This window comes from Chroicocephalus ridibundus, chromosome 3, assembly GCF_963924245.1.
Source record: "Chroicocephalus ridibundus chromosome 3, bChrRid1.1, whole genome shotgun sequence".
NCBI lineage: Eukaryota > Metazoa > Chordata > Aves > Charadriiformes > Laridae > Chroicocephalus > Chroicocephalus ridibundus.
In genome coordinates this window covers 11485892-11501805 of record NC_086286.1, presented here as the reverse complement: position 1 = coordinate 11501805, position 15914 = coordinate 11485892, and the positions used below count along the sequence as shown (strand labels likewise).

Here is a 15914-nt window from a genome sequence, read left to right as displayed (position 1 = left end):
ATTTTGCACTGGGCCAACTGTTGGGACACTGGGGTACAGGAGAAAAACAAGCAAATTAGGACTGAAGTGAGCTCACAAGGAAAGTATTCTGCCCTGAGGGATGTTTACCTCCTAAATGGAGCTTATAGGCTCTTTTACAAATACTGCTCAGACTCAGCAAGATAGAGGGGCAGTGAGATTTTATGCAGCAACAATGATTTCACTTTTGTGGATACACAAGTCTGCCTGTTGTTAAAACATGTATTCAAACATATAGCTCATCTGCAACCATTTATAAACACGCGCATGTAACAGAGTGGTATAGAAATCCTGATATTAGCAGCCCCTTCTCCCTCGAACACGTTTGTTTGCTTTCTTTAAAAAAACTCTCATAGATCTTTTTATTTAGCTTCAAGCATAGGGACAGTGCAGCTTTGCCAGGAGTGAATGAGAATATTCGGAAGAATGAGATTTATTTCAAACTTAAGTTGATAAAGTGTGTCTCTGCTCTTAACTGTCACTGGTTTTGAACAAATTCTAGTTTTACAGTTACTATCCGTATGGTTAAAACTGGCACAGTTTTGGTTCCAAGCATTGAGAACTATTTCAGTCCAATTCAGGGAAAAATATACGTGCCAGCAAATAAAGGATTCCGTATTGCTATCAGTTCAGCAGCCAAAACAAAAAAGAAAAACAACAACAAAAAAGGAAAAGGTAATAACCACCAGTAAAAAGTCCACACTGCATTCATTTAAGGACGCCTTTTTACGAACAACTTTGTAGCATAGTTCTTCCAAGTTGCTAGGGTGACTGGAGGCCGTGTGTGTGTGTATGTGGGGCGTTTGTTTTGTTTTAAGACTCAAACACTCGATGGCTCGAACTCTGCTAGCAAAGTCAACCCCACCTTTCAAAACGTGCACAAAGACCATCACAATAAACACAGATTACATATTTTCACCTCTCCTCAAAACACAGGACGGCGTTTCTTACCTATTTGGTCCTCCGGAATCAGCGATTCGATTGGGGGATCAAGTTCGGAGCTTTGGGACAAATAGTTCTTAACTTGGGTCATGAACTGTCGAATCGTTTGCAGCATATCAGTGCTGGAAACATGGCACTCCTTGTTTTCCTGGAGAAAGCTGATATAGTCCTGCACTAGGCATCCAAAATAAGTGCGTTTGTCCCGGGACATCTCCGCGATTTTCTTAATCATCCTCTTTTCAGGGGTCATGAAGGAACTGAAAACTCCACTGACTTTCCGCAGCTGAGATTTCACAATCTTGGGGAGAACAAACGAACTGTTTCTTTTCTTCTTGGGCTTCAAGGGGGGTGCCATGCTCTCTTGGTCGCTTTCCCCCTCAAAATCCTCCAGGCTGCTGTTAGTGTCCCCCTCATAGCCAAAGAGCGGCATGCTCCGATCTAAGTCCAGCGAGTCAGACGAGGAGGTGGAAATGCTCATGTCGCTCAGTCTCTGCCTGCCTCCATTCCACGGTATGTGTGACTCAGAGCTGGTTGCGACCGTCTTTTTGGCAGCTGCTGGAGCCGGCTCAGGCAGGGTTTCACCTGGAACGCCAGCGGCTTCGGGCACACGCACCGAGCTGCAGCCAGGTCGAGTTACTGCTGCGGTTTTTGAGCTACCTTCCACCTCCGAGCAAACAGCCTGCTTCTTCAGCCGAGGAGGCGGAATAGGGGTTGGTTTATTCTGCAGCAAATCCAAGCCTCTCTCTTTCTTATGGTTGACTGTTTCTGGCATGCTCGCCTGCTTTATAGTCCTGGAAAGCTGTGGACTCGTCAGGATGCTATTAATAGAAGGAGGTGGTGGCCGGGGCGGGGGGGAGCGAGGCCTCGCTGTGCCATTCACGTCTGGAGTTCTCGGGCTCTGCCTTTTCAGACTTCCACTGACATCCTGGCTGTGCACTTTTAAGAAGAGAGGATTAATGAAACACAGCGCTCCGTTGGTCTGGCTGCACTCCAGCTCCGAAGGCGTTCTGGTTCGTATAGAATGCACTCCATTTATAAGGCAGAGCTGACGCGAGTCTTTACAAGCACTATCCGAAGGCACGGGCTTACGGGGAGGTGAAGGATCCGGGGGGTTGCTGTTAGCTGGGGAGCTCCAAAAGTCTGAAAATCATCGAGTTAACGTAAGAATGCAAAACGGCATGCAGATGGCTTTCAGAACATTCAGCTGAGCATCACCAGTTTCAAGCATTAAGACATTCAGACAAGCTTTTATTAATTCAAGGGGAGAAAAAAAACCTCCAAGTGAACCTCTTAAATCACCACCAGGCATAACTGCATGCTACACTCCTGGGGCTGCTCTTACTTATAAATATCACAACCAGTGCATAGCTTCAAATCAGCTCACTGCACTAAGCTTAAAAATAAACTGAGAATGGAAGAAAGGAATGAAGACTGCAACACAGTAATTCTTACCAACTTGAGACTGAAATGAACATAAACTACTCACTAGCATCTCACTTAGGAGAAAAAAAAGCCTAGATTCTCAGCTGGTATTAATAAGCTCACTCCATTAAAGACCACAGTTTGGCTGATTTATACCAGCTGATGGCCACTTATAGCAACTCAACAAAGATTTTGGTTTCTTTTGATAGCAAACAAATGAAGCTACACATGAAAAAACAGATCACATTTTGCTGTGGTGGGTGCACGCATAATCTGTAGCTACGCAGACCAAATGCTTGTGTCTCTTTAAAAGCACTGGCCTGCAGCCCTGCCTTTGCTATGGTGGCACAGCTTCCCTGAGGTTTTAGACTCTCAGCAGCACATAAATAGACTGAATACGCAGTCCCACACCAGCAGTGTGGAAAACCTGCGCTAAACCAACAAGTTTCATCTGCAGCCTCCGCACTTGTCCCAGCAAAGCGTCAGCATGTTTGTGGAACTGAGTCAATGGTAAAGCCCATCAGGCTCCTGAAGGTATGAAGGCTGAAACCAGACAAGCCCTTAAGGACAGCAGTTGGATTGAAATTTAAGGGAGAAATACCAGAGGAGGGAGATTTTGCTACAATTTGCCAGTCTTGACACGGACCCTTTTTCAGCAGTGTCAAGATGCCACATTTGGGCTGTTGAACAATGACACCTGGGCCCAACTGCATGAATGCCTAGCACTCCACAACAGGGTCCATGCCCAACGGTCATGCCCAACAGCTGTGTCTTTTCTAGGGGCCAGAAGACAGGAAATGGCTCCTGGTGACAGGCCACTGCCAGAGAACATATGTAGGCACAGACATATTTCTCTACGTAGTCATGCAATGCTGCTGTTTTCTTCCTGCTCCGTGACTTCATGTCCTGCCTCCAGATCGCTCGCCGGACCGGCCAGTGTGCCTGGCACGTGGGCTGTTGCAAACACACATGATGTAAGCACTGCCGCAGGTGAGACACAAAGAGAAACTGAGAGGGGGAATCTTATCTTCAGCACGTGAAACCTTACAGGTTGGCAACAGCCTTGATAGCTTTACCACCAGTTCTTCCTGACGTGGTGTGCTGGGCCACATGCAGTTCTCCCTCTGAGCCTACAGCACAACAGAGCTCTACAAATCTCCGTGTTCAGACCAGGGTGTTTTGTGCCTTTGTGTTGCTTAAGGAAAGCTCACACTTCACAGGAAGGGCCCTTGGGAGTTTAAGGCATCTCTTGGGTCCACAGTGTTGAAGGGCTGACTTCCTGGTGTATTCTTTTTTGCACGTGGACACCTAAAACTCCACCAAAATCTCAGCTTTGTCGTCTGGTTTTTGCTCACAGAAACCGTGATCTTAATCTGGTGTATAACAGGTAACTGATCCCAAATACACCAACCACAGCCAGACACTGATCCGTCAGTCTCCTCCTCAGCTTTCAAATGTATTAGCTTAAACAAACAACCCACACAATGTAGACAGAGACTGTTCAAGAGCAAGACTAATTCTGCAGCAAGTAGGCCATGGTGCCCTCAGGTACTGAGGACAAAACCAGCATGGTTAGTCTGGAAAGCTTGGCCAACACCACCACTATCATCTCCTGTGGAGAAACTCACCTAATGTTACTTTGAGGCTTCTAAGTGTCACTGGGAGACTGTCATCATTACACTGTATCCCAATCGTCCCTTTTCTTTTTTTCTGTCCAAACACCTAATCAACAGTTCCACGTTTGCCTCTATTCCCACGAAAATCCATGCTTTCATCTAATTACCTAAACTTGCAGGTAAGCAGCGCAGAAGTAAATTTGTCTCCTCTCTAAAACAAATACCTTAATTGCATTGTTGCTGCAGCAAAACAAAACGCAAAGCAGTGCAACGCTTCCCTGTGCGTGGCTTTGCTGCAAAGTCCCGTCAAATAGTTCTAGAGAGCCTCATGCTAACACTCGTGAGTTAGCGAGGATCCGTTTCTAAATCAAAGATGATTCAAAAAAAAATCTACGGGGACAAAGACTGCTGACAGTCAACCCTCCCTTCCTGCAAAAGGAAATGAGGCCATTCAGCACTTTGCAGGAGTTGCTCAACGATTCATCTGGGTGGAGCACGTGTTTCCAATCCCGCCAGGCTTTGCATCTCCTGCAAGCTGAAGGTGCAATGAGCCCGCGTTTAGTTGTAGCAGTCAGGTGATGCAAGGATATGTCATTGCATTTTCTTTTGTTATTTAAAAAAAATTTTCACCAAACCAATGTGCATGGATACACTCTGCAGATACTATGCATGCACTCCTTTTATTAATATGCTACTGCACCAAGCCACTGATCTCAAAAATCACCATTCTAAAGTCACATGTCAATCTGAACATAGGTTTTATTAACAGCGAACCTTAGTTCCTACACTCTTCTGGCAACTCCAGCAAATTATCAAGCTGGTGCCTCCTATATGAGCCTGCAGCCAACATTAGCCTCAGACATCAAACCTCTGTCTGAGAATTTTAAGACTTGCTTTGGCAAAGGGCTGTCCAGAGAGGGGAGAGAAGGAGGAAGAAAAGAAACAGCACTAACACAAATATCACAGAAGGCAGGAAGAGCACCGAGGTCACCATTTGGCAAGTACAACTCTACTCCCTCTTAACTGGCTCTCTACCCCTCTGCTCCGCTCTGGTGAGACCCCACATGGCGTACTGGAGTACTCTAGCTTTGGAGTCCTCAGTACAGGAAGGACAGGGACCCATTGGAACAGGTCCAGAGGAGCGCCACAAAGATGATCAGACAGGCTGAAAGAGTTGGGGTTGTTCAGCCTGGAGAGGAGAAGGCTCCAGGGAGACCTTATAGCAGCCTTCCAGCACCTGGAGGGGCCTACAGGAGAGATGGGGAGGGACTCTTTATCAGGGAGTGTAGCGATAGGATGAGGGGTAGCAGCTTTAAACTGAAAGAGGGGAAATTTAGATTAGATATCAGGAAGAAACTCTTTACTGTGAAGGTGGTGAGGCACTGGAACAGGTTGCCCAGGGAAGCTGTGGATGCCCCATCCCTGGAAGTGTTCAAGGCCAGGCTGGATGGGGCTTTGAGCAGCCTGGTCTAGTGGGAGGTGTCCCTGCCCAAGGCAGGGGGGCTGGAACTAGAGGATCTTTAAGGTGCCTTCCAACCCAAACCATTCTATGATACAAAGTTTGTCCTTCCTAATAAGAGAAGCTGCTTTTCTAAATGAAATCTACATCATCACGGACCAATATGAACTACTTACTGATACAGACTACTTCTTCAAGCTTACAGCAATGCTCCAGAGAATGACATCTATGTAAAGAACTACTTACTCAGTCCAAGCTGAGCAATCTCTTCAAGTTCAGCTTCTGTCTTTGCTGCAGCAATAGCATGAGGCAACTTCAGGGTGAATGGAAGGACATCCCTGTCGTCAGAAAGAAAAACAGTTACAGTTCTCACTACAACATCCATGGTTTTAAAAGCATTTGTTTTCAACACTGTCAGAGGCTGGGCTCTGATTCTTATTTTCTTCTTGAGCTGTGGCAGGTAGCAACAGCCTTAAACGCAGAGCACACAGTGAAAACATTACCAACCCCAGGCCTCCTTTACATCGGGGAGTGGTGTGAAGTGCAAATGACAGTCAAGTCCCCAGGGCTCTCTTTTAGGCTCATTTCCGCAGAGTCGTCCAATATTTTCTCCCATTATAGCAGCAGCTTTTAGAAGCATACCAGTGAGATGCAAAAGTGTTATCTGCCCTTAACACTTCAGCAAAGCTTCATATTTTCTGAATATGCTGTTGCTTGCTCTTAAAGTTGAATTCCAGTACTCAGAATAAAAATGTAAATTAGTACTTGGGCAGCTACCCTAAAAATTTTTAAGCTGGGATGTTTTAGTCTGTCCTAGGCTGAAAACATACTTCATTTAAAAAAGTCTTTATAATTTATTCTTATATGTGGTTTCTCTTCACTGCATACTAGAAGCTCAACGGATGTTTACAAAGGGAGATGCATGAATGCAGGAACAAAAACATAAGCCAAATCTAACCTAAAAGGCTTTTATACAGAGATTTTTAAGGGACAAAACTACTTAACCACATGTACGTTGTATGAGTAGTACCATGAACCAATACTATATCTCTTGCTTGCCCAATTGGTACTGATACACCCTCAAACAACAGGGCATGCTAACCTGCAAAATCTGTACGAGTACCTAGGTAATTAAGAGTAAATGAGAACAAACGAAGCACAGGAATCCTACACACAACTGGTGTCACCATTTTTATTTTTTTTTTTTTAAGGCTGTAAACAAGCCAACCGTCTGTTGTAGCCCAGACAGAGTGGATTTTTATCACAAATATTCTCGATGTTGTATGTTAACTTGTTGAAAAAAAAAAACAACCAGGATCTCAGAATGCCACTCAAATTCAAATCAAGCATATGCACGAGACTGATACACTAGCTAAAAAGGATTTTAAAAGACACTTCCAACATCGTATCACAGATAATCTGGACTCTAGAACATCATGGACTCAATACAGAGATAGGTAACCCTTGACTCCTCATACAAACTGACTGGGTATCTATTGCAAGAAATTCCCTCTGGTTTTAGGAAATCCTCCTGGTTTTGCTGTGACATACCAAATGGTACTCTCTTTCTCACGATAGCTACCTGTCTGCCTCCTTAAGCAGTCTGTACATTTTCCTCTTGCGTCCCCAGCAATCCTAGATTGCTGCCTGAAGATGACAAGGACGCTGGGTAGATGCTGCCACTTTAAGAAACATCAGGCAAACAGAAACACTTAGGATGTTTCTCCACCCATCGGGGAAACAAGCATCCGCTTCCGAAAGCGTACCCACAATCAAAGAGTGAGCTTCATTTGCTGAAATCTATGGACAGGCTTGCAGTTGAAGTTGTATTTATTGCTGGTATCTGTGGATGGGTTTGCAGATAAAGTTGTGTTTAAGAAGCAGCACTAAGAAAGCATTAACAACATGTCCAAGTTGTGATGGACACTCTTTTTACTTCCTTCCCCAAAGGGCAACAAGAAAAGGAACAGAACAATACATGGGTGAAGAGCCTGGTTATGCAGTTTTGTACGTGCTTCTTGAATGGGAGGCCTGACTGCATCAGGATACTAAACTCACACTCGGATGACTGAAAATGCCGTTAAGAAAATTAAAAGCCCTTTGCAGAGAGAGACTCTCAGTTACAAGACTCATGAGCAAGGCAACAAGCTACTGCGTGTCTGTGGGCTTACTATTAGCAAACGTGAAGCAACTTGGAGCCTTCGGTGAAAGAAAAGGGCTAAACTAATGCAAAGAAATCTACACTTGCTGCGTGCTCCCTGTAGGCACTTAAAGGGGATTTACCAGAGCCTGGCTAATGCGCAGAACTGAAAGGGCGACAAGATAAAGAATCTCTCATCATTACACTGCTTTTAAATGCAGTTTCAGCTCATTTCTCATCTGAGCGCTGACCAATTACTTATGTGGTATAAACGCTTCTTTCATCACACGCATGTACGGCTTGGCAAAACGGAGGCCTGTAAGAAAGAGGGTCTAGATGCTTCTCCACCACAAACCACCACTGTCAGCACTAATTGGCAACCTCACTGCAGTGAAAGGACCAAGACCATCCAAGTGGCCTCTCTCACCTTCCTTCAGAAAATGCACAGGTGTGCAGTTTGGCCGTGTCCTGTCTGTGGATAAATGTAAGGCTTGAGCATCAGTCTGGAAGTTTTCACCAGTAAAGTCAAATTGAAAACAACTTAAAAGATAAAAAACCACCGACTCTTTTTTTCTCTGCATGCTACCTGAAAACAAGTTGGGCAACCATAAACTAGAGAGCTGATGAGGCTATTTTTGTTGTTCACAACTGACATTCGCATCTCTCTGTTGTCACGTTCTACAGTGTGATCTGACTTTTTTCCATTATGCTCCAAAAATGCTTTTTGCTAGCAATTCCGAGAAATGGACATTGCAAGATGGTTTATGGTGCTTATTAAATGAGTTATAGAGCAGTTAAGAAAGCATTACAAGATATCAGCTAAAGTTCAACTTGGCAACATCTTGCCATGGTGGGTAGCGTAACACCAACCTTCCAATAATCAGTACTAAATAAGACAGAGGGACTTGCTTCCAATTCTCATCTCTTATTTCTCCCATTACCTTCTAAGACTACACAGGAATATTTGTAGATTGGCAACATAAATATTGTGCTGAACCAGTCCTTGAGACTCTCTTTTTTTCATAACAGTCTAGCAAACGTGAGTCAGAACATAACACCATCTTACCTGCTAATACAGTAGAAAGCAATGAGCCTGAATAAATCAGCAAAACTTATTCCAGATCCCTCCAAGGAAAATGCTGCGAAGAAAGTTACAAGAGGGGGGAAAAAAATAATAAAAAAATCACACATCTATGCACCATTTCTTAGAAAAGCTTAATAAAATGCATCTCAGATTTTTGCATAAAATTAATAAGTTTGTACCATCAAACTACCAAACTAACTGTTTGGTTAAGAGAAAACAACTGTGTAGAGGAGCGCATGCCTCTCCTGAAGGCATTTTCAAGAATATACTGACAGTCTTGGTAGTGGGTTTGTTGTTGTTGTTTTCCAAACATATGGTCTAATTCCTGGGAACCAGATGAAGCATGATCAGAATTGCACAACATTTTTCTAACAGACAATAAATTAATAACCAAGGCCTTGTCTGCCCAGCGTATTAATATACCTAATTTTAATTCTCTTATTTCCTCCTCCTGCATTCCATCCTACACACTTGTTTTCTCCCCAGATGTGTTAGCACCTAATGGGAGATCATAAATTTTCACTCGCTTTGAGAAAGCCATTTAACCCAAAAACTCTTTAAAAGAAAACTCAAGACAATTCTGCTTCGTGCCGTTGCCTTGCACAGTGGGGGAGGAAGACACAAACAATGCCTTTCATTTTATTACCACTCCATACCATTGCTTCTTATTCATATAAATACTTGTTCACAGCAATAAAGACACAGAAGTGATTTCCCCCTCAATTACATTAAGCTCTCTCTGATTCCAGGGGCAAATCTTACCCAATGACTACAAAAACCAAGCAGAAGCAGCTCCTAGAGCAAAACAATCTAGATCTTTTGCCTCTGGACACAACGGAGACCACAACAGAAGGAAGAGTATTCATGAAATACAATGGTAGCATAAGACAGGTTCCTGGAGTACACGAACACCGGCCTCTTGCAGTCTTGGACAACTTCTAGAAAGGGGTGAATGTGAAGTCTGTGATTGTTTCAGCCCATCCCCGAGTTAGAAAAGCCAGATCACAGAGGTGAATCTCAGGTTGGTGCAGTGCACACACTGTCGCCATTTCACCGTCAGAGGAATGCTTTTGAAATTCATCTCCCAAGGAGAGTACTGCCACTGCTGCAGATGCTTCAGACATCTGCTCTGAAAGCAGGCTCCTTGGTGGGGAAAGCCAAAAGCCAGGTACTGATCTTTTATCCAACCTTTACACAGAAGTACAGGTCAACCCGGTCTTTTATGAGCCTGAAAAAAGGGATTTCTTTAAGAGGGACACTAACAATGCAGACAGTAAGCACGCCAGTGATCTAGGGGTATGCTAAGAGAAGATGAGTTGTCAGATCCCTGACTACAATTAAAACCTCAGCTACGACTGGTGAGTAAAAACATTAGTAGATACTTCCCCCTTGTGGTAACATTATATTAATGAAAGACAATATATTATTATTTTCTAGATGGGAGAGAAGAAGTTAATTAGTAAAACAAGGCTACAAACACCTTAGAACACACTTAGATCAATTTGTCATTAATAGATTTCTCTTCTCTTTGTCATACCATGTTTGTAACTGGAAGCAAAACCAGACACAAAATGAACTTTTTGTTGCTGGGGGCAGGGGAGGGAGAGGTAAAAAGGCAAAACTCAACTAAAATTATCTCGGTCTACTAATAGAAGGGGGCTATCACAAGTCAAATGAAACACATGATTGAGAAATGCAGCCCAGATTTTCACCAAGGGCAAATCACGCTTAACCAACCTGATTGTCTTCTACAACACAGTAACCTGCTCAGTTGATACGGGGTGAGCTGCAGACATTATCTACCTGGATTTCTCCAAGGCTTTCAACGCTGTTACCCACCACAGCCTCCTCCCAGAGAAACTGATGCTTTACAGTCTCGACAAGAGGTCTGTGCGGTGGGGAACCGTCTGACATGCCGCACCCAGGGGGTGGTGATAAATAGCTTTTCAAACTGGCAACCTGTCCTAAGTGAGGTCCCCCAGGAACCAATTCTGGGCCCAACGCTGTTTAATATCTTCATAATTCACCTGAATGATGAGATCAAGTGTACCCCGATGAAGTTTGCTGACGATACCAAACTGAGTGGGGAAGCGGACACTTCAGAAGGAAGAGCCACCCCACAGGAAGACCTTAATAGGCTGGAAGAGTGGGCTAACAAGAATCTTATGAAATTCAACAAGGACAAGTGTAAAATCTTGTACCCGGGAAAACTTAATCCAGGAGTGCAGCACAGGCTGGGATTTACCTGTCTGGGGAGCAGCTCTGTGGACAGGGATCTAGGGGTCCTGGTGGACAACAAGCTCAATATGAACGAACAGTGTGCTGCTGTGGCAAAAAAAAAAAGCCAACATGATGCTGGATTGCATCAACAGGGGCATCACCAGCAGAGACAAAGAAATCATTATCCCACTCTACTCAGCGCTTGTCAGGCCACGCCTGGAATGCTCTGCTCAGTTTTGGTCCCTGCTATACAGAAAAGATGTGGACAGGCTGGAGAGGGCCCAGAGAAGGGCCACAAAGACAATCAAAGCCTGCCATGTGAGCAAAGGCTGAGAGAATTGGATTTGTTCAGCCTTGAGAAAAGAAGGCTTAGGGGAGACCTTATCACCACGTTCCAGTATTTAAAGGGTGGCTACCAAGAAGATGGAGAGTCCCTTTTTACAAGGAGTCACATGGAAAAGACAAGAGGTAATGGGTACAAGTTACTCCTGGAGGCATTCTAATTGGACACAAGAGGAAAGTTTTTCCCAGTGAGATCAGCCATTGGAATAATGTCTCCAGGGAAGCGGTGGAATCCTCAACACTGGGCACGTAGGATTTGGCTGGACAGGGCGCTGGGCCATCTTGTCTAGCATCTTCTTGGACCAGATGGTCCTTGAGGTCTCTTCTAAGCTTGTATTCTATAATTCTATGATATTTTTCACACCCTCCCTCTAAAGAGATGAGGGCAGTATTGGTCTGAAATTGACTGGAACCCTAACATTTGATCATTTCTATTGGAAAACGGGGGACAAACATAGTTGGAATTAAAAAAAAAAATAGATCATTGCTCTCACATCAGAAACAGTTCCAAAGGGTTAAAATCTTTCTAGTTATTACATTTAAAAAAATACCACACCCAAATTTGTAGACAGAGACAGCCCATGTCAGAGTCTCATCCAAGAACAGTTCCCTGACTACAAGGAAATGCAAGGTCATTTCATTGACAGCAGACAGCATTATAGAATGTGTTTCTACAGGAAAGGATAACTACCCATAATAATCAATGAATCCTGGATTCAGCAAGGTACATAAAATAAATATTCCAGTTGTTTCCAGCACAGACTTAAACATTTCTGTATATGTTCCCTTCTCCAGGATGTGCCCGACCCACTTGCAGAGCACTCCGCAGACAGCATTGTAGGCAGTCTGTGACACTATTTGCATGACTTTGGGTACCTTCTGCTGCAGGTTTCACCAATGCAGAGTGCTCCTGGCTCATACAGGGTGACAAATAACTGAAAAACATGTAACCCACAACTTACTGTATGTGCTTTCTTTTACTGCAAATTCTTTTAGGCAGGACCCACAGTCAGTGGGCAGACGCAGAGAGATGACTTTCTTCTGCAATCTTGAAGATTTCCTAACCAGAAATATCTGTTGGGGAGAATGCAAGAGGACATGGTTTGAGCCTCATCACACATGCCTTAATAGAGACAGGTCATAGACAAAAGGAACCAGAATATCATGATCTCTGATGTACATAAAACATCTCAGAATCTTACTCAGTTGTTACTGCACCAGGTTCAACAGCTTGGTGTAAAAGGGCAGCAGAACTTTTAGAAAAGTGTCTCATTCTCGAATAATACAGACACATGACACCAAATCCCTTCTCCAAGCTCTCCAGTTTAACATGCAGCAAACCCCAAACGCTGAGTCAAGCTGCAGAGCCTGGAGGAGCCTGATGGTGGAACGCTCCTATGTCCCACCAGCCCATTCATGCAATCCTTCTGCACCGTGATGGACGCAGCATTAGAAACATGCCATCAGCCTCATCCACGCAGACAGGATCTTGTTTCCATCACAGCAAATTTAATGCAGGCACCAGTGAAGGAGAAAATGCTGACATTTACCATTTATATTGCTTTCTTCTTATGGGTGAAATACATTCGTTACATACAACCCTGGTTAGCAAGGTCCAGGTTTGGAGCCGTAATTGTAGCAGTTTAGTTCTCAACTCCAGAGGACCCCAAACCAGTCCCCCAGCTTATCATCCCAGGTAACAGGTCACACTAACTGGTCCAGCTGCCAAGCGTTCAGGAAGCCCTCACTTGGATTATCCAAAGCACAGAAGAAATGGGGGTGGGACGTTGGTTGGTTTGGGTTTTTTTGTGTTGGTTTGGGTTTTTTCTTGCTTGTTTGGTTTAACACTTGTATCAAATAAATTGAAGTGTAACTTCTTACCCCAGGAGGCTGGGCCCGCAGAATTTCCATGGCTTCAGCATCATTCAGACCAAGCTGCAGCCACACAGGGTGAGTATGGAGGAGCTTGTCCAATATGCTTAGCTTGTTGGATAGGCTGTCATATCCAGAGTCCCGGGGGCAGCTTTTTACATCATTTTTCTCAGGAGAAACATTATCCATGTCCTTTACTAGACTGAAAAATTTGGAAAAAAAAAATAAAATTAAAGTAGACATGCTAACCTCCTATAAGCAATCACTCAGTTCAGCAGAGTTATCACAAAGCTAACGGCACTGCTGGCACCCCGGACTGGCATTTCTCCTCCTGAGAATTCATATAATTAGTATACACATAAATTATTTTATCCGTAAGAATTTTTTTCTTTCACTTGTCCTCAATTTAACAGCTAGCTTTAAGATAAGCCATAGCGTTCTTCTATTAGCTTGTTGAAATGTGGCAATCACTTCAGATATAGGTGTACACGCATACATTGATTGAACATTTCACCTCCTTTCTTTGTTATGGTCACATTTGGACAAACTTCTCTCCAAAGCTACTTAGGCAATTTTTATTCCCAGCTAGATTACAAAAGCTGCAACCCACAGAAATCTTCCTCTGTCTTGCCTGCCAGAAAAATCTGTTCAATACTCTGACAATGGAGCAACCCATTACCTGTTGGCAATCACCGCACCAAACATAAGAACTTTCTCTGTGTGCTTGTAGGGATTATTTTGACAACGGAAGCCCGCAAACCAGCATTGCTTCATCTTATCCCCAGACTACTGTCTCTGCCCCACCAGCCCTGTCATCTTTGCAGCTGCTTATCCTCCTTTGTTCCCCTCTGCTAATGAGTGGTCAGAGACCTTGGTCAGGAGAAAAGAAATAGGAGAAAGCAAAGACAAGAAAGAAAAAAAAAAAAGGAGAAAAAAAAAAAGGTTGAATCCCCCAAATAACCCTACGGCACAGCTTTGTTAAGAAGTCATCTAAGTAGTAGTCTTTTTTTTTTTTATGGTCCATACCCTAAATTGTCTAAATATTTACATTTTTGCCATTTTGCCGTGAAAGGTCCTTACTTCCCATTTTAGTACTACACTTCCCAGGATCAGAAGCAAGTAAGGGACTGTGTATTTATGCTCCTGATTCCTTTGGCTCTGAACTGACTACTCTGCGAGAAATAAAGGCTAAGCTAGATGGGAATGTGGCAAACTAGTGTAAGGTTAAAATTTATTTGGGGCAGGGCAGCTAAAGTTACTGCTAAATTCAGTAATGAAGTACAGTTCTTGGAGGCTACAGATACTTATTATGTATTAAAAATCCAAGTAAACAGAATACTTTGAGAACTCCTTTTGTTATGCAAAGCTTTGCCATCGTTCATATAGTACGGAACACCCAGTACAATTGCATGTGTGTTGCTGGTTCAAACTCCTCATTTTTGAGGTAGAATTACATCCTGTGATTCTTCCAGCGCTAAAAATCACTACAGAACAGTTACTCTGGTAACAGCTTCCTGATGACAATATTTCAGCATAATCAAAAAACCCCTGCAAGCTCAAGATCTGACTCACTAAAATGTCAGGCACAGAGTTTGCGTTCTTCCTACAGACCTTTTCTGATGGCAGACGAGGCCCTAAGCGACAGAGGGCAACACAGCTGCATTTCCCCACTGCAGACTATCTCGCAGCTGTTCTGAACTTTGTGTTTCGGACAGGCAGTAAGCATCATTAATAGCATTTACCACCTTCATCATGCCAGCTACTGTACCCAGAGCAAGCGGGCAGAAGCTTCACATGCACAGGAACAGCGAGTACCTAAAACCAAACAAATAAAAATCGCCCCCGCCCCGCCCCCCAAAAAAAATGCAACCTCAAAACAAAACTCACCAACCAAACAACCCTAAACAACCAAACTGCTTTGTTTCTAGCTTTGGTCAGCAACTTGCAGCATCTCTGCACAGGGCTAGAAAGGAAAGTAAGTGTGGTAGAGAACTTCACTGCATGATCAGACAGGTACAATCATTCAAACTTTTCATTACCTGGATCAATTAGCACTACTTGATCACATAGTATGTGCCTCTCCCTTCCTTTTTGTCCACTTTCTCCATTTGCTTATTTATGATGTGATGATTATGACTTATTTATGACTGGGGGTACTGGTGGGTGAAAAGCTGGACACGAGCAAACAATGTGCGCTTGCAGCCCAGAGGGCCAATCACATCCTGGGCTGCATCAGAAGAAGCGTGGCCAACAGATCCAGGGAGGTAATTCTCCCCCTCTGCTCTGCTCTGGTGAGACCCCACCTAGAGTATTAGGTCCAGCTCTGGAGCCCTCAGCACAAGGAGGACATCGACCTGTTGGAGCGGGTCTAGAGGAGGGCCACGAAGATGATCCGAGGGCTGGAGCACCTCTGCTATGAGGACAGAGTGAGAGAGTTGGGGTTGTTCAGCCTGGAGAAGAGAAGGCTCCGGGGAGACCCTAGACCAGCCTTCCAGTACCTGGAGGGGGCCTACAGGAAAGCTGTGGGGGGGCTGTTCGCAAGGGCATGTAGCGATAGGACGAGGGGCAATGGCTTTAAACTAGAGCAGGGCAGGTTTAGATTAGACATTCGGAAGAAGTTCTTTACAGTGAGGGTGGTGAGGCACTGGAACAGGCTGCCCAGAGAGGTGGTGGAGGCCCCATCCCTGGAGACATTCAAGGCCAGGCCTGATGAGGCTCTGAGCAACCTGATCTAGTTGAAGATGTCCCTGCTTACTGCCGGGGGGTTGGACTAGATAACCTTTAAAGTTCCCTTCCAAC

At 44.2% G+C, this 15914-nt stretch overlaps 1 protein-coding gene across 6 annotated transcripts in view; it reads right to left on the bottom strand.

Moving 5' to 3' along the window:
• RIN2 (Ras and Rab interactor 2) overlaps window positions 1-15914 on the bottom strand; it is an 83944-nt gene that overhangs the window by 18265 nt on the left and 49765 nt on the right. For all 6 annotated transcript variants that reach the window (XM_063327962.1, XM_063327961.1, XM_063327964.1 and 3 more), the window contains 5 exons: window positions 13125-13317; window positions 12206-12317; window positions 8664-8736; window positions 5704-5795; window positions 970-2100 (listed from right to left, as the gene is read on the bottom strand). In XM_063327962.1, the coding sequence (XP_063184032.1) occupies window positions 970-2100; window positions 5704-5795; window positions 8664-8736; window positions 12206-12317; window positions 13125-13317 (1601 nt within the window). The remainder of the gene's footprint in view (window positions 1-969; window positions 2101-5703; window positions 5796-8663; window positions 8737-12205; window positions 12318-13124; window positions 13318-15914) is intronic.